This window comes from Patiria miniata, unplaced genomic scaffold (genome assembly GCF_015706575.1).
Source record: "Patiria miniata isolate m_02_andy unplaced genomic scaffold, ASM1570657v1 HiC_scaffold_1, whole genome shotgun sequence".
Lineage (NCBI taxonomy): Eukaryota > Metazoa > Echinodermata > Asteroidea > Valvatida > Asterinidae > Patiria > Patiria miniata.
Window position 1 is genome coordinate 28,796,000 of NW_024037047.1, and position 24,373 is coordinate 28,820,372.

The window sequence follows — 24,373 nt, forward strand, 5'->3', positions numbered from 1 at the left end:
AGCCGCATGCATGAGTTGTAAAAGAAGACTGGGAACCGAGCAATTTGTTGACGTAACCGATCGCCATCGATCATCGCACGGGGGCACGCACGTGTTGTCTGTCAAAAATGTAAACGTATCAAAAACGTCAGTTCCCCGAAATAACTGCTTCGATCGCGTTACGTTTACTGATAAATAACGCTATTCTCTAAGTCTCACAGTCACAGTTGAACTTGTAGACACTTCTCGGCGTGTTAATCAATCGGCGTTGCTCGGATTGATGGTAAAAAAAATCGCACCTTTTGGAAAGAGTTCCATACGTGGACATCACTACAGACTCAGTTCAGTCAGACCATGGAGGAATTCTTATTCCTCCATGGTCAGACAAGTCGACCGTTGAGACAACTCGACTCGGGACCATGGGGACAAGTCGAGTTGTCTCAACGGTCGACTTGTCTGACATTCCACAATGACACTGATCATGCTGATCTGACAAATTCCAAGTGTTTTCATGTCAGTAATTATGCTTCGATTGTTTTCCTGCAAAATTTGACTTTTTAGGACATGTTTTTGCTTTCTGATGGCTGATACATGTAGGTCAATGAAGGGGAAAATGAGTGATGTCTAGTTCGACTTCGAGTATAACTTCTCGAACTCTATTAAGAAATACAAATCTCCTTTTTTAATTTTAACACTTGGACCATGCTTGGACATGGTCTGGCGATCTGTATTCATAGTCGGGAAAGCATCCCGCCCGGGGAAAAATTGGTAGTAGTTAGTACCGTCACCAGACCATGTCCAAATGTTAAAAAAAGGTGATTTGTAGAGTCCTCGTTACTCGGACTATAGTGATGGGAAAGATTCATATACATGCGCCACTAGTTTTTCCCTGCAATGACTTATCAGCCATCAGAAAGCAGAAATATGTCCTAAAAAGTGAAATTTAGCAGGGAAAATATTTAAGCATTTAGTGAGAAAACACTTTGAATTTTTCAGACCAGTCTCATAGGGTTTGTACACAGGGTGTCAAGTGAATCGGTATATGGAATTGTTTCCAAGTGATGTCCATATATGGAATTCTTCCCCAACTGTTTTTCTGTTTCTTGTGAAGAACACTGAACTGTGTGACACTGACTCTGACCGTCTTTGTGCTGACACTGTGACAGACTTGGACACAGAACATCAACTTTAACCACTTAGCAAAAGCATGTTGTAATACATAGTTGTACAGTATAGCCCCGGCAGAAAAAAAGTTTAATTAGCCCAGGCTATACATGTACATGTACTACCATTTGTTCCTTCTTCATGCATGCTCTGTTTTCCTTCCTCCATGCTGGGCCTGGACCTCATTGCAATGCAGTTTTTAATTAAATAGTTTTCCCTTTAGGCCTACTTAATAAATTGTGTTTTTAATCAAATCTTACTAAAAGTAAATGAATTCTTTTTAGACTTTTTTGATATGCTGCTCCTTGCTCTATGGTTAATTGGTAGTGAGAATTAATTGCTAGACTGCTTATTTTTTTGGAGTGGCACCCCACTCGGTTGTGATTTTCATTGTAGTGTATCCCCCTATAAAATGTTCAATTCTGTGTTCTTTGAATCTGAGTATTGGCTAGAAAAAAGTAGAAGGAGGGACGGGAATTGCGCCCTGGTCACAAGAATGGTTGAATTTTGAAGTTTCAAAAATGTTCCTTTGCTGCCATTGTTCTTCGAGGCATTGTTTAAAATGGCATTCCCTGTGCGCTTCAACAAATTCAATTGTTTTATGTTTCATTAACATTTCAATCTGAAAACCTCCTTTTTTCCCTTATTTTGGACATTGGCAACCCTCTGTTGCTTTGGGCACAAACAGATCCCCTTTGTGAACAGACTGGCTACCTGTCTGGGTCCGTACAGTAATGATACTGATTGTGGGGTGGGAACCACTCTATCCTGTCTGGTAACCAATAATTCCAAATTGTAAAGTAAAAAAAAATTCAATAACTATGCATGGGCTGAATTCTTTCGGTCGATGTGTCATTCAAAAGTGAATAACTTTCGTATTGCTAGAAAAGTAGCAATTTAGAAAAGGAATCTTTATTTTTTGTGATGAAACTTGAAATTGCTCGGCAAACACAACTATTAAGCTTGAGCCTTTTACGTTTTAGTTGAGGCTGTGGTTGTACAGATTTCTACATCAAAATTTCACAAGATATGTTTTATTCAAGAGTAGATAAGACTTGACCAATTTTTTGGTTTTAAAAAGAACTGCCTTAATTTTGTTTTCAACTTTTATTTCAAGTAAACCACAACCAGAAACATCTGTAGAAACTGACAGAAAAAAAAATCATCTTATTTAATAGATTGCACCTGTTGAAGGTGTTTACTTGTGCAAGTTATGTGTAGAATTTTTTTTTGGGGGGGGGGGGTGTTGTTTGCCCCAGGAAGTTCCCATAGCCTTACTCATTAAGTATTCACTGTGAAGTTTGGTTTATTCAACAGGTCATGCAGGTTGCCAACCCTTGGTTGGAGCCATTGTGAGTTTGGGAGGTGCTCATTTGCATATCATTCCTGACATTCCTTGAAGTGCATTGTTTAGTTGCTCAGACCTCCATGCAATAAACAATCAAGAACACATGGGTGGAGCATGGGTGAAATTTACATGTAGACATTTGTCAGTGCTTCACAGCATAGAGCTCAGCATGGAGGTAGGAAACGTGCATCCACAGAGCCAAGGAATGTGCCATTCCCTGTACAATGCTCTGTCCAATGGAGAATTTAGGAAAGTTCTCGGCAAAAGTTTACAGAGTGTTAAACATTGTTGAATCATCTAGAGATGGTTTTAAGTGGAACACCATGTTTGTTTTCTTTATGCAGACTCGCCATGGCACTCAACCAGTTCATGCACCCAAGGAATCGCTACAAGCACAAGAAGCCGGACTTTGCCGCTCTCGCCGACAAGTACCCAGACTTCAAGCGGCATCTGTCCACCACGCTGACGGGGTACGTCTCGCTGGACTTCAAGGACCCAGAGGCCCTGCGGTCCCTGACCTGCACCTTGCTCAGGGAGGATTTTGGCATTGATCTGATGATCCCGCTGGACAGGATAATCCCCACGGTACCGCTGAGGCTGAACTATGTCCTGTGGATTGAGGATCTGTTGGAGCAGAGCGGGCACGGCAGATCAGGAGAGATCTACGGAATCGATGTTGGTAAGTGTTACGACATTCAGTGAACAGCATCCAATGTGACGCTCACAGTATTGTTGAAGTTTTTTTTCTTCTCAAATTTCTTTACAATAAAAGTCTTTACAATAAAAGCTTTTACAAAATGCACTTTTTGATTTAAAATCATTTCATTTTTCCCTTATTAGTTGAAGATTGAACTTCTCATGAATGCCATTACAAATTGAAAAACACTGTCCAAAGTCTTGTGTGGTTTGGAGTTTTCTCGTAATTTCTAAATTTTCAGTTGCATGCCTGAGAATGATTTTCTAGAGGGTTTTTATAATGTCTTTAAAGAGACAAATTCTAATTAAACTAAAGGAATTCAAGGGTGTAAATCAGGGCCCAATTTCATAGCACTGCTTATAACAGCATGGACAGTTAGCAGAAAAGTTGTGCTTACTTTAGCAGAAAATTACTGAATGCATTATTGATTTAAGTGACTTTTCCCCTAGGTTTGAGCATGATGCTTTTGCTTACTTCTTAAAGTCTCTATGAAATAGACAGAGGCTATGTTAGCACAAAATAGGCTGTCAAGTAGCGCTATAAAATAAGTCCCTGTTCATGAGTAATGTTGAAAAATCCAAGTCAACACCTGACACCTTGTGTTACTATTCATGAGAGAATTTGAATCATTTAATACCAAGGGGAAAAAAAATTGAATGTAGGAGTTCTGAAAAATGTGATACTTAATTTAACCCTCGGAGCAGTGACCAAAAAAATCACACCGTGAAACCATATGGAGAATTTTATCACCACATTGTTTCTAGGTCAATAACCCCCTCATGCACAAGATATAGGCAGGTCACATGGCCTTTGTATGGGCCAGGATTGTTTACGACCTGTCTGAGCTCTGGGCAGCAGGAGGGGTTGACACAGAGAGATCTAGGGGTTGACACAGAGAGATCGGTGGTACAAAGGGGTTGGCCACTAAGATCTCCAATTACTGCACAAAGGCATTAGGCACCTCTTGGGGCTGCTGTCTTTCATCACTCCTTACTCTGCAGTGGTTAAGGCCTGATCAATGGGAGTCTACAGGCTTGTGGTGTATATTAGGGGTGAGGATTACATGGATCCTTGGCCTTATTGGCCCATTGAAAAAAATGTTATGACCTTGCTTGGAAAATGTGGAGAATTTTATCACCGCGTGGCTTCTCCGAGGGTATTAAGTTTAAAAAGCCATTCATTCAGATTGGACACCTTTGGTATGATTGTGACTTGTACGAAAAAATATTCAGTAAATCAGTTAACACGGTGGTGAATACTTTTCTTTTCCATTCTCAACAGGTTGTGGGGCGTCCTGCATCTACCCACTGTTAGGAGCCAAGCTCAACGATTGGCACTTTGCAGCCTCTGAAGTTGACTCCTCATCAGCCGGCTTTGCAGTCCTCAACGTCAAAAGGAACAACTTGAATGACAAAATCCATGGTAAATTGTGCTGGGTTAATTAAGTAATACATAACTGATCTATCTTCCCGTCTTTTGGCAAGTGCATTTATGATGATCTGCAAGTTCAAATTAACTTCATTTAAATTTTTGTTTATGCCAGAGGCTTTCTCAAGTCTACTCCTAGTCTAAGATTGGATTTGAATTTCTATTCCCCTCTTTTGCAGTCAGTCTTGTGACAAACATGATTAAGTTGCTGCGGCATTGAACTTCTCTTTTAACAAGATGAATCAAATCTGGTCTTGGCCATATTGGCAGCGCTTCCCAAGAAATTCCACGGATACCTCATGCGCGCTGAATTCAAACTAATGCATGCGCATGTGGTATGCTTGGCAATATTGCCAGGACAGAATTTTGATTCATCTTGCTGATAGCGACCTCGTTTGCCATGGACCAGCCGTAAAAAGGGGAATAAAATCAAAATCCAGACTTGGACATCTAGACCAACTCAAGTCCCAAAGCCAGCCGTAAGAAGCTTCCATCAGTTTCTTGAATTGTAATTTATTTCAAGAGCGAAGGATCTAAACTAATAGCCTAGTACATGTATCTCTCAGGATAACAAATAATCTGTAGAGAATCACTCCGGCCTAAATCATAAAATGCCGGTGTGTAATCTCTCCATATTTATCTGAAAATTTCATAACTTCGAGTTTAATTTTAATCTTTGGAGTAAAAAGTTGGGAGCAACTCTGGAGCGAGTGTTTTCTGAAACAGATTTACTACCCCTGAAACCAGAGTTAAACATTTTATGTCTACGATAATTCCCTCTGTGTAGTAATTGAAGCTGAACCCGATGACATGCTCCATGGCATCGTCAAGGCAGCGCCTAGAAGCCTCTACCACTTCAGCATGTGCAACCCACCGTTCTTTGGCAACCTCCTGGAGGCCCAGGGCATCATGACGTCGCGCACCGTGGACCGGTCCGAGCCCATCTCAGTCAGCACGGCGGCCGAGGCCGAGATGATCTGGGGGGAGGGCGGGGAGGTGGACTTCGTCGGGCGCATGATCAGGGACAGTCTGCAGCTCAGGGAACAAGTTGTGTGAGTAGAACCATATTGATACAGGTCCTGATATCAAGTGTCAAAGTAACGATGTTGCACCGAGAGTCACTGGACCAAACAACAGAACTATGGAGAGCAGTGAAGTGTGACCAAATCTTCCTGCTTGCCCTGAGCTTAAAGGGAATATACATCATTTGCTTTTGCTGTAATTTTCAGAAATGGATGGAATTGGGGGGTTGGAAATATTGGCAAATATAGTTACACTGACTTTTTTGAGGTTTTGGGTTAGAAAATGCTATAAAAACCAAGAAAAACAATCATTTTCCTGTAGTCTGGTTCCCTGACTCCATTTCAGAAGAAACAGAGCAGTTTACATACATTGGGGAATTGTAAGGTCAGGGAACCAGTCTAGCTGGCTTGTACCCATTCATGGGTGTGTAATCGATTGCAAACAAGTGCGATGGTCAACTGGGGCCAGTATTTGAAGAAAAAAAAGTTTTTTCCAACGCTGGTCGGCCGATCAGCGTTGGAAATTGATACAAAAATACCACTTTTCTTGAAAATGACAGTATACCAGGTGCCATGATTTTACAGGATGCTTTACACTGTCATTCACTAACAGTCCAGCAAGGTATTTCAAAATGATTTGGGAGTTTTATTTTTTGATGTTTGCAAATGTTGTATTTTCCCTTTAAACACACACACACAAAGAAATTATGTAGGGTAGGGATTTGTAGTTTTATCCATACTCAACATAAGTTTACCTCAATGGAATTTGAAGTGCGGGTCCTAACTCAATAGGCTAAAGTGGATTTGCACAACTTGAAGAGGTTTACTTTTACAAGACTGCAGAGTTGGCGAGTGATTTCCCGTGATTCGCATCGCAATATGCAAGGCAATTGAAACTTTCCTTTAAAAAATTCATAGACTACTGTGGAAAAATGTGCTTATGCGATAAAATTATAAAATATGCATAGCAGGTTGCTTAACAATAAGTTAAAAACAAAGTCTCACTTAAATCTCATCAGATTTGTGCTTTTACGCATGCTGTCTGTTTTTCATCAGGTGGTACACGTCAATGGTTGGAAAGAAAGCAAGCATTGGACCAATTAGGAAGGAGCTTGCAAAACACAAGGTAAATATAGATTTGAACATGGGTTTTGCTCTTCAAGAAATGGAGTGATACGTGGTGTTTTTTCTTGAATGCTTGTGATAGGAAAACTGCTTACTTTTACTCGGATGGAACTGAACCCTAGACCTCCTGTTAACTAGTGCAGATGGGTGTTGTGTGTGTTGAATGGTGGATGACGCAAATGTTGAACAAGTTTAAAACAAACTTGTACATGTTCAACCTTATTATGGAATTATTAGAAATTGAAAAAAGTCTTTACACTTAAAGTTTGTGTAAACATGTGTACATGCTCTTTGGGTGTGGCACCTTGAAAAATAGATATTCAAATTAAATTGATAAGTTTTGAGCATTACATTTTGAGCTTTCCATTGAGACGTTGGCCCCCAAAAATGGCCAATGACAAGTAATCAATTAATTAATTTCAACTTTTGAATTAAGAGCGGGACGCTCCTTATGCGTTCAGAATAGTGTGCGCAATTCGGAACTGGAGTGCGCCATTTAAAACTAATTTTTAAAACTATATAAAGGCCTCCAAAAACAAACAAGCAAATATATTTGTTACAGGACATTATATTCCTTTAAATTTTGTTTGGAAGTGAAAATCGAAATTGTGAAAAACCACATGTATAAGCCAACTTGAAAAACCTGGGAAAGTCATTTTGAAAAATTTCTGTTGACGTTTTTTTTCTCTGTTTAGATTCGCAATGTGATGACAACAGAATTCTGCCAAGGGCGTACCATGCGCTGGGGAATCGCCTGGACGTTCTATGATGATATCAAGCTGCCTGTAAGCAACTGTCTCAATGTGAATTCATTGTGAATCAACCCTAACACCCTAGAATATTTACTAAGAACCTTATTGAATCCTCCTAAATACCGCTAATGTGCAAGAGACTTTGGCCAAGTTCGGGCAAGGACCATTAGTCGACTAGTGGTTGATTTGTGACGTACCTTACGCCTGCGCACTGATAGCAACGTGCGAACGTCTCTAGTCAAACGCTGGTCAAAATGTCATCGCAAAACTTCTGGATCCTGGCTCTCTGCTAGCGTTATGAATGCGCGCGGCTGTTGGTTACCAGCGAAGCAACCAACCCTAGTAGGCTGGTTCCAAATAGTCGACTAGCGTAGTCAACCACCGTCGACTAGACAGAGTTCGGGCAAACGTTAGTTAACCATTGGTCAACTATAGTCCTTGCGTGAACTTGGCCTAATTTTGGCATTTCACAATGCAGTGCACCACCAAGAGTTTGCCACGGAGAGTCCATTTTTCAAGTTTACAGTTGACAAAGCACTGCTGATTTGAATGAGTATCAGAAAACAACTTGAGCTAATTTGTTGAGGATTGGGACAATCGGGAAAAAAGCCTTATTTCATTAACTAGTACAGAGCCCATTCAAAATGTGCCTGTTTGGAACTGGCAAATTGCTTGGCCTCTGGTAGACCGACAAACGTGGCGGTGTAGAGTGCAGTGCCCGTATAAAAGTGTGCCATATCTACACCTAACCGTTGTGCAATCGTCCCCTTCAAACAAATGGTCGAGGCCCACCTCACCGTTGCGTGATACGCCTGCCGATGGTAGACTTCATATAGTGCCCCATTCTGGAGATAATTGAAATACAAACAGACACATACAATTCCTGGAATTAAAGATAGATAACTGGGTGAAAGTATTTTTAAAACGGCATTCTCCTACTTTACAGACACATTATATATATTTCTACACAATTAAATAAAATGACCCAAACAATTGCATACAATCGACACTTTAAATTTAAGAGCTTAAGTTTATAAAGAACCATGCCAGCTGAATTTTCATTCCTGCAAAATTCCCTGAATGATTCAAAACATTCATTTCCCCCCCCCCCCAACTTTACCAGGTCTTGTCACCAGCAAAGAAATTCAAGCGGGACAAAGAGCGCCCTCCTCTGGTGATTGAAGTCCCAGACAGAGCCCTGCAGCAAGCCTTGAAGGAGGTCAGCCCTGGGTCAAAGGTTAAGACCGGTGGGAGCGAGGACCAGCGAAAGGTCAAGACCATCGCAAAGGTCATGGAGAAATTACTGGGGACACTAGAGGTATGCTTTACTGAAATTAAAAAGTTCCTAGGATTTCAAAATTTGATTCTTCACAAGCAGTGTTTTCATTAACCCCCTTGAGTGATTTACTAGGAACCTTCCTCACTCTTGCAAAATCCAACACCATACGGTAAACTCATCACCCAAACTGTTGGACTCTGATTATGGTGGTATGCCTGGACTCTATGTAAAGCAAGTAATCAGTTTACTAGTGCAGTACTCACTCCAGCAGATTCCAACAAAAAAAAGAAGTTGGATTTTGAAGGGTTACTGATTTAAATTTGATTTTCTAATTAACCAGTCGGTCAATTTTATTGCGCTTCTAAACAGTCTTAATTGCTACCAAACTTTATGCCAAACTTTAAACTAAACTTTATGCCAAGTAAAAACAGCTTAGCAGTCACAAACAGCTTATATCTCATGTGTTCACTGCTTTATAAAAAAAATTAAAAAATTTATTACTGCTAAGCACAAAAAGTTCCTGCTGAAGAGCTGTTTGTATAAATTTAGCTCTGATTTTCATCCCCCCTTCTTTTTCATTTGCAGTTAAAGCCATGAAATATCTGCATTTTGTACAGTTCACTCATGAGAAACTAATAATTTCTTCATCTCTACCATTCAGATTGACTTCAAGTCCAAGTCTGCACCTAAACTCTGTTCAAGGTACGCCTTGACTGCCCACCGCAACACCTGGGCCAAGCAGCGATGGAAGAGACGTCAGATGAGCAGACGCCTTCCTCAAGAAGCCCCACCTATCCCAGATGCTACCACGATGAGATCTTGCCCAGAACCAACTGAGGTTAGACCGGCTTGTGATAATGCGCCCGGGAGGCCCACAAATGCCAAACCAAATGTTGGTGAAGGTAGTAGTGGAAAAGATGCAGAGCTGGTTGGTGAAAATACAGCTGAAAAATTACACATGTTGTACGAGAGTCAAGAACTAGCATCAGCTGAAATGGAACGTTCTGGAGACAGTGGCTGCATGACTGTGCATGACAGATCCTTGCCAATCCACAGTTCAAGACAAATTTTGTGTCATACTGAAAAGGACTCCTCAGGATCAGTGAGCCAAGTTACTGGTAGCAATGAGGACAGTTTAGTGAGGGCAGTTTCTCAAGAAACATCATGCGATACAAGTAAAGAGCAGGGTTGCATTTCTGATGATGACTCAATCCAAAACTCCAAAGTGATGTTGGAGTCACGAGAGAGTTCAGCTGACAAACCTGGAAACGTAGAAAGTAAAACTGGTCGCATTAGCTCTCCAGAGGGCAGTAGACAGGAGATTGGCCATAGCACAAACCCGAACGTGGCTTTGAAAGAACCAACCATCAACACGTCCTCCGACACGGACAGTTCAGAGGGTCAACCTGGACAAATCAGCCCTCCAGAGGACAGCAAACAGGAGATTGGCCATAGCACAAACCCGAACGTGGCTTTGAAAGAACCAACCATCAACACGTCCTCCGACACGGACAGTTCAGAGGGTCAACCTGGACAAATCAGCCCTCCAGAGGACAGCAAACAGGAGACTGGCCACAGCGCAAACCCAAATATGGCTTTGAAAGAACCAACCACCAACACATCGTCCACCGACATAGACAGTTCAGAGGGTCAACCTGGACAACTCAGCCCTCCAGAGGGCAGCAGACTAGGGGCGGAGTGCCTATTCAAGTGCATGCTGACAGTCAAGATCACTGACGGGAAGGTCGTCGTGGAGCTGAGCTGGACGGAAGGGCGGAGCCGCGAGGCCTTGCACCAGGTTGGCCAGTACATCAAGAATCACCTCAACAAGATGTCGTAGGTTTGTAACCAGTGACCGGCAGGGCACCGGTGACTTATGATAGCTTGCCAGCTTCAACTCTGCCCGATTTGCACCTGCTACTATACTCAAAGCCATGGGATAGTAAGCTTTTCAGAAGAAGTATGTTTAATTTTTGTTTTAAAGGTTTTTTCTTGAAAAGGTTAATTTGAGCAGTAACTGCATTCTTAACTTGGTTAGAATGATGTTACTGTAAAATGCAGAAGCTGTGTTTTGGGAAACAAAAGCCTAAAGCACATGTATGTGGGCCATTTGATAAATTTGGGGTCCACTTTTTTCCCTGACAGAGATACATCTGCCTATGTACGAATTTGTAATTGCTGGATGCATTGCTGGAAATTTATTTTTCTTCAAGACGGATTACATAAAACAAACCTACTTAAACAAAGAAATTGAATTCCTTATTTATAAAAAGTCAATGCCAAATAAAAACAAGTTCACAGATGAAAGGGGCAGGGAAAACAAACCACATTTTGGACCCTAAATTTATGGAAAGACCCACATGTGCAGTGGCAAAAGAAATCAAATCTAGGCAAGTAGACAAGCAACCATTCTCTATGTTCTTACTGCAAGCAGTTTTTCTATCGAGCAGTTTGAAATTCATACTTTATGTTTAAGTTTTCCGAATATATTTTTTGCCTTATATGCTCACCTCCAGTTTTGTAAATTGACAATCATTGCTCCCAGAGATTCTTGTGGCATGCAACTGTCCACGGTTGTCATTTCTGTGTTCCAACTTCAAGTTGCCCCTAAACTTCTTTCCTAAGTTGTTGGGAATATATTCATAGATGCCAACATTCGTATGAAAAAAACTATACATGGAGCATTTCTTCGCTAGTTTGGTACAGTCAGTGATTTTTTAAACATTCATGCTGTATGCGATCGCCAGCGCGTGTGAATGCATCACAGTTTGTAGTCGGTATGGAAATGCTTTGGTGCTGAAACAAGCATTTTACTACCCTTCAAATCTGAGGAATCTCCACTACAGTTGTAAACCCCTTTCCAAATTTGTTCCATTCTCTCAACTTTTTAAAGCTTTGCATAGTCACTTTAGACACACTATTCCCCTTGGACAAAAACAACGAACCTGACAACCAAATTGATATAAAATTGCAACTCAAAAACTACACAGCTCAATAAGCCTTGATAAACATTTTATATAGCTGCATACATTTTTTAAGGGATCTTTGTGTCAGGATAGGTTACATCATTGAATTTCTTTTAAAACATTTTCTGTATGAATTGCTTTTGCTTGGCAAACAAAGTGTCAAGTGTGATTTGTACTCGGGGTACATCACTGAGAAATGCTGTCTTTTGTGTACCCTTCATGTGCTGAAAAACCTAACAAATTACCTTTGAAGGACTTCTTGAGCTGAAAGAATCTTGTCTTTGTGATGTCATGGCCATTTCTCCAAGCGGTTGGACACACTTTGGTCGTACTTATTAAGTACACATACTCAAAGTGGCCTTCTCCCTGCTGGTAGTGATGATGAGTCAAGCAGCCAATGTCTCCGATCTTGCCCTGTTCGGTAACAACAAATTACCTTCAAATGACCTCTTGAGCTGGAAGAATCTTGTCTTGCTGATGCCATGCACATTTCTCCAAGCGGTTGGACAAACTGTGGTCTTACCTATTAGGTATGCATACTCAAAGTGGCCTTCTCCCTGCTGGTAGTGATCTGTGAAGTAGCCAAGCAGCCAATGTCTCGGGTCTTGCCCTGTTCGGTTACAACAAATTACCGTCAATGGACCTCTTCAGCTGAAAGAACCTTGTCTTCATGATGCCATGGACATCTCTCCAAGCGGTTTGACACTCTTTGGTCATACCTATTAGGTACGCATATTCAAAGTGGCCTTCTCCCTGCTGGTAGTGATGATCAGTGAGGTAGCCAAGCAGCCAATGTCTCCGATCGTGCCCTGTTCCGTTACCAAATGTTAAAAAAGGCGATAAGTTGGGTCCAAGTTACTCGGACTAGAGTACACTTAAGTTTTCAAGACCACTCAAGATCGACAGAATCCACCGATGTTTGTTTGGTGCACATAACGTGAGTATGTCATGAGGTATTGTACGGAGTTTAGGGGCAAACTGTGCAGCGGTTCTGTGGGAAAAAGCTTGGTTGGGATGGACGTTTTTGTACTTAATTAGTGTTTTGCCTCATAGTTCTAGGAGTACACTTAAGTTTTCAAGACCACTCAAGATCTACTTACGCAAGGGAACACTGAAAATCAAACAGCTTTCGACAGACGAACACAGTGTCGCTAGCCTGTACAGCCGGACGTTGCTCGTCATACAGTTTCCAGTAGGTTGTCTTGCTACCGTACTCGTACCAGTCGTACACTAGGTTGCAGGGACGGCACCGCAAAGTAATTTTCTTGGCCTCATCAATTCCAGTGAACGAAAAATATTTCACAGTCGTAATCGCATGATTTCGTGTGAGTTTCTCCTCACAAACCAGGCATCTAGAAACTGGTGGAGTAAATACGGTAGTAGTAGTAGTAGTAGGCCTGCTAGTACTAGTACTAGCAGTACTAGTAGCAGCAGCTTCAACTCCTTCCTTATCCTGCTCTTCTTGTTGAGAACTTAAAGCAAGTAATGCTGCACACAGTTCAGCATCTGCTGTCAAACATTCAGCAAGCAGATCTGCGTCTTCAATCCCACTGGTTGCAATACAATTACGCACACGTAGAACTTCATCAAAGGAAAACTTGGAAACAAGCAGGGAGAGTTTATCGTCCACTGATAATTTGGAATGAATGAAGTTCGTCGCTAAAGCGTCGCACTTCGGCGACAAATATGTAGAGATGGCCGATTCTCTTTGGTCCAAATCTTCCACAAAAGCAAAAAAAATCTAATTTCTGTTTTCTTGACATGACATCATCGTACTAAAAGAAAGACCCACACGTTTAACTTAATCAAGATGGAAAACTAATACTTATAATTACGATGAAATACTTCAGAAAATTAACAGGAAATTTTGGAACAGAACCATCAACCACAGAGCTGTATTATAAAGAACAGAACACATGTGAACTTGCAATGTGGCATGCAGAAATCACTGGTACCATAGCATTCAAACATTCATTAGCGTGAACTGGGTCGCTGGTACTCAACTAGAATGGTTCGGGGACACTTTCTTCATTAAACTTAGGTGTACGTGTGTGAGGCGGAAACTAGGTCCATATATCATTGATGTCTGCGCATGCTCAGTATTGTGTAGCGTGTAGTGTAGGCTACAGGATGCACGGTCTGTGAACGTCGTCTCAAATGATGCATCATATGTTGCAGCAAACCGACTCTCTTACAGCCAAGGGCGGATCCAGAACACAATTTTGGGGGGGGGCCAAAAAAAAATTTGGTCCCCCCAAAAAGTGGGTCAAAAAAATTCCGGCGTGGGGTTCGGGGCCCGCTTAAGGGCCCCGAAATTTTTTTGGATTCTAGATGCTCTGTGGTGCGATCTGAGGCAATTTCTGACCACTTTAACCAATGTTTTTTTTGAGGAAAAGATTGTGGTGTACTCATTGCCTGCCTTTATTGCGATGTCACATAAAAATTTTTTTAAAAAATCGGTTTCGTTTTGGGGGGGGGGCCATGGCCCCCTTTGGCCCCCCCCTGGATCCGCCCTTGCTTACAGCCGGCATAGGACTACAGCCACTGCAGGAACACCTGTAATAATTGTGAGATCTAATTGAATGCGTTTTGCAATTACGAACGACTTTTCAATTACCGATCATACAAGTACACTAATGTTACAAATACACCTGTTATTTGCCAGGCATTTCAGTTTCTTCATTGAGAGCAACTTGTTAGTACATGTACTAAGAAAATGACGTCCTTAGTTGCATTGCCTTCCCTTCCTGCTCGCCCGATTTGTTGTCATGTTTCAGACATCAAAACCAGGCAACAAATACAACAGCCACTCTTATTTCAGGAATGTCTATACCCATGCCAAATGCTGAGGTGAACATATCAAGTTGCTGTTATGTGGAATGTCTTTCAGGTCTGTGCAGACCTGATGCCCTGTCCCATGTGCGATCACCCTGGTAATGTGCGTCGGTAGTTTCCACATTGATGACAAAGATTTAGGCTTGATCAAGAACCTTGGCAGGTTTGTAGACTTCTGGTCCATGCCATCCATGATTATCGACATGTACTGATTGGATGTCTTGGCCTTCAGTACATGTCTGTAGTATTTTCATCTTTCGTTGCTGGAAAGAAGATAAATGAGAGGAGATATTGGAAATAAGAAAAAAAATGTAATTTACTACATAAAGCCGCCAATGCTCTAAAACGAAGGTTCTGGAAAATGTCTTTTATCTTTAAAGAAATCTTACAAGAATGATCAAATTTAATGAATCCATCACGTCAACTAAACCAATTGACAATTTTTTTTGCACATCTCCTTATCTTGTCTTAATTTTGGAGGTTCAAGTAAGAATCCCATTTCTCACACAGCTCCTATCTCTTCCGCTTGTTCAGAGTATTGTCAATTTGAACTATTTAATACCTCTGTACTTGTTTTGCATAGTTCTCTTCAATTGTGTACACCGCTCTGGCAGTAATATCATATGTAGTGCAATGGTGCGGCTGTTGATGGCCCTACAGGCATCAAATCGCTGTTGGGTGAACTACTACAATCTTGGATTAAAAACAAGTGATATTGGCTGATTTCTGCATCTTCCACTGACTTGAAGAATTCAATATACCCATTCTTGCTTCCTTTTTTTTTATTTCATTCCACTGTTCATTGAGATAGTCAGTGGCTGTCCCCTGGGGGAGATGAAGTAGTTTCTCTTGTATGGAAGAAGCTAGTGATGCCTTTGTAACAGTTCACCACTGTCGGGATTTCCTGTGATGCTGAAAGACTCATTAGCTGTAACCATTTGTCTTACATCATCTGAGTAGCAATATCTGTCATGGGTGTCACATACATGGATTTGTTGGTACTTTGGGTGATTTCGAGAAAACCACATCTCCGAGAACTTCTCCTTTCCTGCTATGATCAACTGGTGTTTGTTTTGCCTCGGCCCTGCCCGATAGTTCACTATTGCTTGACTATATACAAAGATTTGTTCATAAATGAACCTGTAGTTGGGGTTTTGTATGCTGTCCATTGCATACCCGAAGTATCCATTGACTGTACATGGTTGATGTGAGTTGAGGCTCTCGAGGACATATGGTCGCAGCAATTCATCTGCAAATGCATTCCTTGCTATGCATATGAGGTCCCATGCCTTGTGGTTGTCACTGCATTTTTTGACATATTTCTGAGCATCGGCACTTTTGAATCCAAGCTCTTTTGCTATGTCTGCCATGAAAGGTTCAAAGTTTAGTTCCTTGAAAGATTTTTTCATATTCATCTCAAAGTGTCCATGACCAATTCGAAGAACAACCCAATCACAAATTCTCTTTCAAGAAAGCTGTCGTTTCCTTGATGAACGTCAGAGCAATGGCTCAATTTCTTGTCTTCACCATACATTGTAATTTGACAGGCCTTACAGGTGAATGTTGCTTTAACAACATTATATGCCACAGAATAGGGAACACTATCCATGGTTACAAATGTCCACTTTCTCTTTCCAGACCCATACTTCGTGATGCCAGCACACCTTCCCACATGTCGAAGCACTTGTGTTATTGTGTCATACGAGTTCGCATTGACAAAAACTGGATCTACATGTACAAAATGTAGCTGTGGTTCTCCAGCTTGTACTGGTGGATGATTATTTTACCTCTTTTTGGACTTTGTCTTCTTTCAGATATTTGGAGCTTTTTGGTTCAACACGAAACGAATGGTGGCGCCTACTGTTGTTCCGTCTTTGAGTAAAGAGTTCTCCATGACTTGGAACATTCTTGAGAGTTTTGGTACCACAGCTGTTGCACGTTGGCCTGACTTTATTTTCATCAGCTGACTTCTCCTCCACTTCTTGCTGAGTTAGTGGGTCGGAGATCATCTTTCTTACACCAATCCACACCTTTCTGTCTGAGTGCTGCATCCGCCATAGTGTGACACAAGGGAAATTTGAACAAACAGAAAATACAATATGCATAGAACAACTGGGAATAGCCAAAAGGGAATTTGCACGGATGTTGGCTCTCTTGGCAAGTATACAAATAATTCACAGGATAAATAATGTACCTTTGAGAAAACAGTTAGCGTCAATCAATAGAGCAATAGCAATCACAGAGTAAATAACATATGAGATAAAACAAATTTGCATCAATCAACAGAATAGCTAGTCACAGGGTAAATAATGGTGAGATTAACCGTTAGCATGAAATATGTTTTATAGCCCAAAATAAAGTGGTCTCAAGCAATGGCGATACAAATGAAAAATGCAATGAGGTTAAATATAATTCACAGAAAACACAGGATCCTGTAAGATTTAAAATACAAAGCTAGAGCTCAGAAAAAAAGGGCGCTAAAACTATAAAATGGTTAAACTCGCGATTCGTCCATCCGCGGTAGTTCGGAGTCCATCATAGTATGTAGAAGAACTTGAAGATAATTGAAGAACGATGTAAGTAGACTACTTGACGAAGGGTTCAGTTGAAGATGAAGTAGAAATGACAACTCTCGTCATTTGTCGGTACAGTAAAACAAAGATGTACTTGCGGAATCTTAAAAGATGATGTGGCTGTGTCTAGGGCAATGCTGGTGGCTGTGTCTAGGGTAGAACTGGGTTTTCTTGGAAGTCTTGGTAGGATCTTGGGTGGAGCTGAGTCGCTCGAACGTCTTGGCCTTGGACGTCGAGGGTAGTGACGGGTCTCCGACTCACTGGAGCACGTAAAAGGGTGTCAGGCGGGCAGATCGGTGAACATTCAGACGGTCCTGTCTAGGTCTCCCTTGAAGTGACACGGCCGGTCCAGTCTTCTTGGTCTAAAACAGAGAGTAACATGGTGGTCCATGACACATTACTAATTGAAAAACCACTTCTCCTGCTCTCCTGAATGTGGAAGTCTCATGGCAATCACGCTTGTTACTACACTAGTGGGCACTTTACGATTTGCATAGACTCTCCATGTTTTTCCAACAACCTGCTCATTATCTATGGCCACAAACAAATCACCATCTTCGGGAAACACAACAGGGCCTGCCTTTGCCTGTGACTTTAGCCATGTAAGCATAGTGCTCATTCCCCCACCAGCACTTCAGGCACTTTTCATGTTGACAGCAGCTTTGCTGCCACTTATTGAATAGAGTGTTACGTTCTCAGCAAAGGACAATGTGGACACAAATTTGGAGTATCTTGATTTGTATATAGAATCTACTGTCGTCACTACCCAGGCGATCCCGACATGATGATGATGATGAATACTCAAATCATAGAGCAAGGAACATTAACACATACCAGGTTATGGAGAGGTTCTTTAACAAGAACTTTGCGAACGTCTCTGAGAGCCCCAGAGGGGCTCTGCCAACCGGCTGATCCGTTTGCTGTTTCACAAGAACGGCAAACAGGTCATACTTGTTGTTTTCCTCGTTAAAACAGCTCATTTCTTCTTCTGCCATGGGTTTCACCTGAAAATGGTGATAGCCCTTGATCACTCCTTCAACAAATGAAGACGTGATCAGATCGTAGAGCAATGAACAGATGATGATGAAAAAGTGAGGAGTGTAAGACGATGATTTTCTTAGAACATTGTAGAAAGTAGGCCTACATGTGCATGTGATGACAAGATGGAGGCTCCCACCACTGTGGGCCATCTCCAAAGCAATTTCAGCCATTGTTTGGCTTGATTTGAAAACATACGCTGGTTTGCCATTGTTCATTTGCTGATTGTTAATTTTGAAGATAAGGAATTTGTGTTTTTCTATCTGCCTCCTGCTTTAGATGACAGACAACATCAAAGCTGCATGTTCCATGGAGGTTGTCTTCCTTTTTCATGTCTGCTTTTAAATTGTGCATTCTCTTCATGTTTGCATACTGGTCTGGAAGGGTTTCAGTCCTTTCCCCAGTCTATGGTGCTTTCTGAAAGTTGTCCAGATGTTTCATTAACAACTAACTTACTTGGTGGAATGCCTGGATTGGTCTCTATTGCCTTTGCAAGGGTTTTTCTTGATACCGGCCTCTGTTTGGCCGTACACGTGTGCCTGCCATGATACATTAGGATCAGTTCATCCTTCGCATGTTCCCATACTTTTCTTGCATCACATGAAAGCCATTCTCTGTGAATACCACAAATGGAGCATGTTAAACTGCCACTTGTTTTTTTTAAATGAAGCTGATTTGGCTTGCTATCTAGAATGCAACCGCCACTCCTACATGTACGGTAAGCGCCTTTGCTACTGCTACGTTGCCCTGAGCATACCCCATGTGTTCATAACGCAAGTTTCCCTGAAGCTTTTCCCGTGTTGCCAAAGTGATGGCAGAGCTCCCAAGTTGTGTTTGTGATATGATTTTGAAGCCTCGGCAGACACACACAGTGTTTCCTTCTTGAATATGATCTGAGTTCGCTTGGATAGTTGAACAAGATTCCCTTTACCATTTCCCTGCGCGCCAAATGAATGGCACAACTCCCAAGTTGTGTCTGTGATATGATCTGGAAGCCTCGGTGGGCAAACGCATTGTTTCCTTGAATAGTATCCAACTTCACTTTGATGTTGGGGTACGAACAAGTTTCCCTGAACCTTTTCCCTGCTTGCCAAATGAATGGCACATCTCCCAAGTTGTCTCTGTGATTTGATCTTGAAGCCTTGGCCAGCAAACGCTTTGCATCCTTCTTGAATATGATCTGAGTTCACTTGGATGTGGAACAAGTATGAACAAGAGTGACTTCTGTGTTGCTGGCCTTCATCTCATGAATCACCTCTGTCATTGTATTCTTCTCCATTTCAAACGTTCTTCTCATTTGTTCAACAGCACTCTCTTCTTGCACTCCACTCGGGCCAGGCATGCCAGGATCAGCTACTGTACTTGGCCCAGGCAGAACCCCCACGTCTACAAATCCTTTCTCCATCAACAAGCGGACACTGTCTCCCCCTCTCTTGATCTTCTGGCATTTTTTGTACTTCTCCTCAAGTCGATTCAATTTCATCAGCAATCCTTTCACTTGACCCTTCATACCGGAAAAAAACTCATCAACACTTCTCTCACTTTCTCCGCTCTCACCATCTTCTTTGCCATCACATCCGTACATTCTTTCCACACAAACCAAACGAAACCGTTCTTCAGCATCCCGCAATCCCTTTTCACTCCACCACTCAAACCCTCCCCTGTCCCTGCACCCACTGTCCCTGTCGCACAACTTCTGACCACATCCTCATCCAAGCCAACCTCCACACAAAAATCCTGAAAACTCTTCATCATCAATCATTCCAAACCAAAAAAACTAACCAAACCTGACCAAAAACAAACCTACAAAATATGACAAAGAAACTTCATTCAAAAGACAATTCTGAAAATGAAAGAAACACTCGTAAAAATCGCTTACCAACCGGTCCAATTCCAACAACACCGCTCAACAACAACAGCCAACAACGCGTATGCGTAACGTGTACGTCTCCCTTTGTTCACGCGGCCGCAACGTGGTCAGTCTGTTCCCCGCGCTGTGTACTGCGCGTTACCGTTCTAATGACACGAATCACCAGACCGATGACTCACCATCGATGGCTTAACAAACTCCTTCCCATAAGTATAGTTGAAAAAGTGTACATAACAAAAGTGTGCCTCGATCTCAAGGATCGACCCATGCACTGTTGGACCGAGCACGAGACGACCTTTCCATTAATATGCGGGGGAAGGGCGCACTCCCTTCCCTGCTTGCCAAAGGAATTGCGCAACTCCCAAGTTGTCTCTGTGATATGATCTTGAAGCCCAAGTGAGCGAACACATGGGGTATGAACAAGATTCCCTGAACCTTTTCCCTGCTTGCCAAACGAATGGCACATCTCCCAAGTTGTCTCTGTGATATGATCTTGAAGCCCAAGTGAGCGAACACATGGGGTATTAACAAGTGTCCCTGAACCTTTTCCCTTCTTGCCAAACGAATGGCACAACTCCCAAGTTCTCTGTGATATGATCTTGAAGCCTCAGTGGGCCAATGCATTGTATCCTTGTATACAAACAGTACAATACTATGTAAATAGTAAGGTTGATACTTCGTATACCTGGTGAACGGCGTAGAGATGCAGACAGTTGTTTGAGGGTGGTTGGACCTTCTTCTCCTAATGAGGTTAAGTGTTGACGTGCTTGTAGACGCAATATTGGTTGTCAGCTGTCCATATGTCGAACGGCAAAGTCAACTGTGGATTGTATGCGAGTGCTGTCTTTGGATAGACTTGCAGATGGTACAAGTGGTTGAGCATGAGGCTGTGTTGTTGATCTTGTTCTGTTGTAAAGAAGAATGACAAGTTGGGTATAACCTACGTATCAGAATATATTGGAAAGGTCTTTTGATGGAAGTGGACACTTTGTAAGCATCGATTTGTCTTTGTCATATTATCTTGATGTTGGCACACACAGTGTTTCTTTCTTGAATATTATTAATAAGTAAGCATGCGAAAACGTACCTTGACCTTGTACATGCAGTGTGGAAATCGCAACTTCCAAATTCGATTGACATCGAAAATGCCGCGACCTCTTTTCTATTGGTTTTTGGTCCACTTCGCCAATCAATATATGTCCTGTTGTTCTCTGTTACAAATATTCTGTCAGCTGGAATACACAATACAAATAAGAAAGAAATTCAATATGAACAATACTCTTACTAATTTGTATTATTGTTTTCTAATCTCTTCGTGCGGTTTGATATTATTGTACACTGGAATTTATTAAATAATAGCTGTATATCACCAATAAACAAGGACGTACTTTGACGCGTACCTGTAGCTGTCGGAAACTTGCAATGAAAGTTAAATAGAATGCAAAATTTAGTGTTGATGAATTCTACCACGTCTACATGTACGTGCATGGTGTACATTTTTTCCTTCCCTTCAACTTTTTTGGAATTTCTTGATCAGCATCATTTTACTCAGAAAAAACACGTTACAGATTCAAATTTCGGCATCAGGGGTTGTTGCTTTTTTGATTGTAGAATTTCCAGCTCTTCTAATCGGCAACGTCAAGAACGGAATGTCAAAAACTTTTTGGCAGAAATATTGTGAACAAATATACATTAGGGGACCTGTATAGTAAGTGCAGCCTGCAAGGATGATAATCCATTTCTTTGAATGCATTTACGATCGTATAACCCTTAAGATGAGGCGATGGGGTTGACTTACATAGTTATGTCCGTAATGTGCATGAATATCATGTAGATTAATCCTCTTCGTCCCCTGTGGGACATAAGGCCGCGTCACATCAGACATTCCTCTTGGCAAATTCAGTTGGAGTCCGCAGGTTGTTCGGGACGGCAGCCGCCTCACAGTGTTCTCCCATCTTCCTGAGACGGGGGAAAAAGGCGATCTTGATCAGTCGCTCAAATCCAAGGGGTGGAATTTGGTTAGCTCCTGTCACAAACTGCAATGTGTTGAGGTTGATATTGTCTGCCCTGAACAGAATTTTGCTGGACAGTCATGTCCGTAATGTGCCTGCATATCACGTGGATGTGTGATGTAAGCTTGGGCATTCCTTAACCTTCACATCAGATATTCCCCTTGGCAGATTCAGTTGGAGTTTGCAGGTCATTGCAGTAGGCAGCCGTCTCACATTGTTCTCCCTTCTTCCTGAAACGGGGGGGGGGGGGATCTTTATCAGTCTCTCAATTCCATCCAAGGGGTGGAATTTGGCTGGCCCCTGTCACAAACTCCAATACTTTGTTGATGTTGATATCGTCTCCCCCTGAACAGAACTATTAGACAGTCTTGTCTGTAAAATGTGCATGCATATCATGTGGATGTCTGATGTAAGCTTGGGCATTCCTTAACCTTCGCATCAGATATTCCCCTTGGCAGATTCAGTTGGAGTCCGCAGGTCCTTGCAGAAGGCAGCCTTCTCACGTTGTTCCCCTTTCTTCCCGAGACGTACATGTACATACGTTGGTTTTCCATTGTTCATTTGCTGATTGTAAATTTTGAAGATGAGGAATTTGTCTTTTTTATCTGCATCCTGCTTTAGATGACAGACAGCATCAAAGCTGTGGCCATGGGTGTTGTCTTCCTCTTTCATGTCTGCTTTCTGAAAGTAGTCCTGACATTTCATTAACTACTAACTTACTCGTTGGAATCCCTGGATTGGTTATTATTGCCTTTGCAAGGGTTTTTCTTGATACCGGCCTCTGTTTGACCATACACGTGTGCCTACCATGATACATTAGGATCAGTTCATCCTTGGCATGCTCCCATACTTTTCTTGCATCGCATGAAACCCGTTCTTCATGTATACCACAAATAGAACATGTTAAACCGCCCCTCGTTTTTTGAAACTGAAGCTGATTTGGCTTGCTATCTAGAATGCAACTGTCATTCTTATATGTAAGAGCCTTTACACTCGGCTAGTCTACGAACTCCATCGATGCCTTTCCTTGACCTGTTGCGTTTGTGATATGATTTTGAAGCCTCGGCAGACACACACAGTGTTTCCTTCTTGAATATGATCCGAGTTCGCTTGGATAGTTGAACAAGATTCCCTTTACCATTTGCCTGCTTGCCAAAGGAATGGCACAACTCCCAAGTTGTGTCTGTGATATGATCTTGAAGCCTCAGTGGGCAAACGCATTGTATCCTTGAATAGTATTCAAGTTCACTTTGATGTTGGGGTATGAACAAGATTCTCTGAACCTTTTCCCTGCTTGCCAAATGAATGGCACATCTCCCAAGTTGTCTCTGTGATATGATCTTGAAGCCTTGGCAAGCAAACGCTTTGTATCCTTCTTGAATATGATCATAGTTCACTGGGATGTTGAACAAGTACGAACAAGATTCCCTGATCCTTTTCCCTGCTTGCCAAATGAATGGCACAACTCCCAAGTTGTCTCTGTGATATGATCTTGAAGCCCAAGTGAGCGAACACATGGGGTATGAACAAGATTCCATGAACCTTTTCCCTGCTTGCCAAAGGAATGGCTCAACTCCCAAGTTGTCTCTGTAGTTTCCCTGAACCTTTCCCCTTCTTGCCAAACGAATGGCACAACTCCCAAGTTCTCTTTGATATGATCTTGAAGCCTTGGCAAGCAAATGTTTTGTATCCTTGAATAGTATCCAACTTCACTTTGATGTTGGGGTACGAACAAGTTTCCCTGAACCTTTTCCCTGCTTGCCAAACGAATGGCACATCTCCCAAGTTGTCTCTGTGATATGATCTTGAAGCCCAAGTGAACAAACACATGGGTTTAACAAGTTTCCCTGAAACTTTTCCCCTTCTTGCCAAACGAATGGCACAACTCCCAAGTTGTCTCTGTGATATGATCTTGAAGCCCAAGTGAGCGAACACATGGGGTATTAACAAGTGTCCCTGAACCTTTTCCCTGCTTGCCAAACGAATGGCACAACTCCCAAGTTGTCTCTGTGATATGATCTTGAAGCCTCAGTGGGCCAATGCATTGTATCCTTGAATACAATGAAAATAGTAAGGTGGCTACTATGTAAATACCGGTAGTAAGGTTGATACTTTGTATACCTGGTGAATGGCGTAGAGATGCAGATAGTTGTTTGAGGGTGGTTGGACCTTCTTCTCCTAATGAGGTTATTTGTTGACGTGCTTGTAGACGCAATATTGGTTGTCTACCGTACTGTCCATGTGGCGAAGGGCAAAGTCAACTGTCGATTGTATGCGAGTGCTGT

At 42.0% G+C, this 24,373-nt stretch overlaps 1 protein-coding gene across 2 annotated transcripts; it reads left to right on the forward strand.

The window, feature by feature from the left end:
- The first annotated feature begins 68 nt into the window (after nt 1-68).
- LOC119727940 (RNA N6-adenosine-methyltransferase mettl16-like) lies at nt 69-11,170 on the forward strand. 2 transcript variants are annotated; one of them, XM_038200022.1, is made up of 8 exons: nt 69-262; nt 2,836-3,170; nt 4,470-4,610; nt 5,404-5,668; nt 6,695-6,764; nt 7,459-7,548; nt 8,639-8,833; nt 9,456-11,170. In XM_038200022.1, the coding sequence occupies exons 2-8, from the start codon at nt 2,843-2,845 to the stop codon at nt 10,632-10,634; spliced, it is 2,268 nt and encodes a 755-aa protein (XP_038055950.1). In that variant the 5' UTR covers nt 69-262; nt 2,836-2,842; the 3' UTR covers nt 10,635-11,170. The 2 variants fall into 2 exon arrangements, with proteins under 2 accessions (XP_038055950.1, XP_038055959.1); XM_038200031.1 differs by lacking the exon at nt 69-262 and adding an exon at nt 2,583-2,666.
- Nucleotides 11,171-24,373: the final 13,203 nt, after the last annotated feature.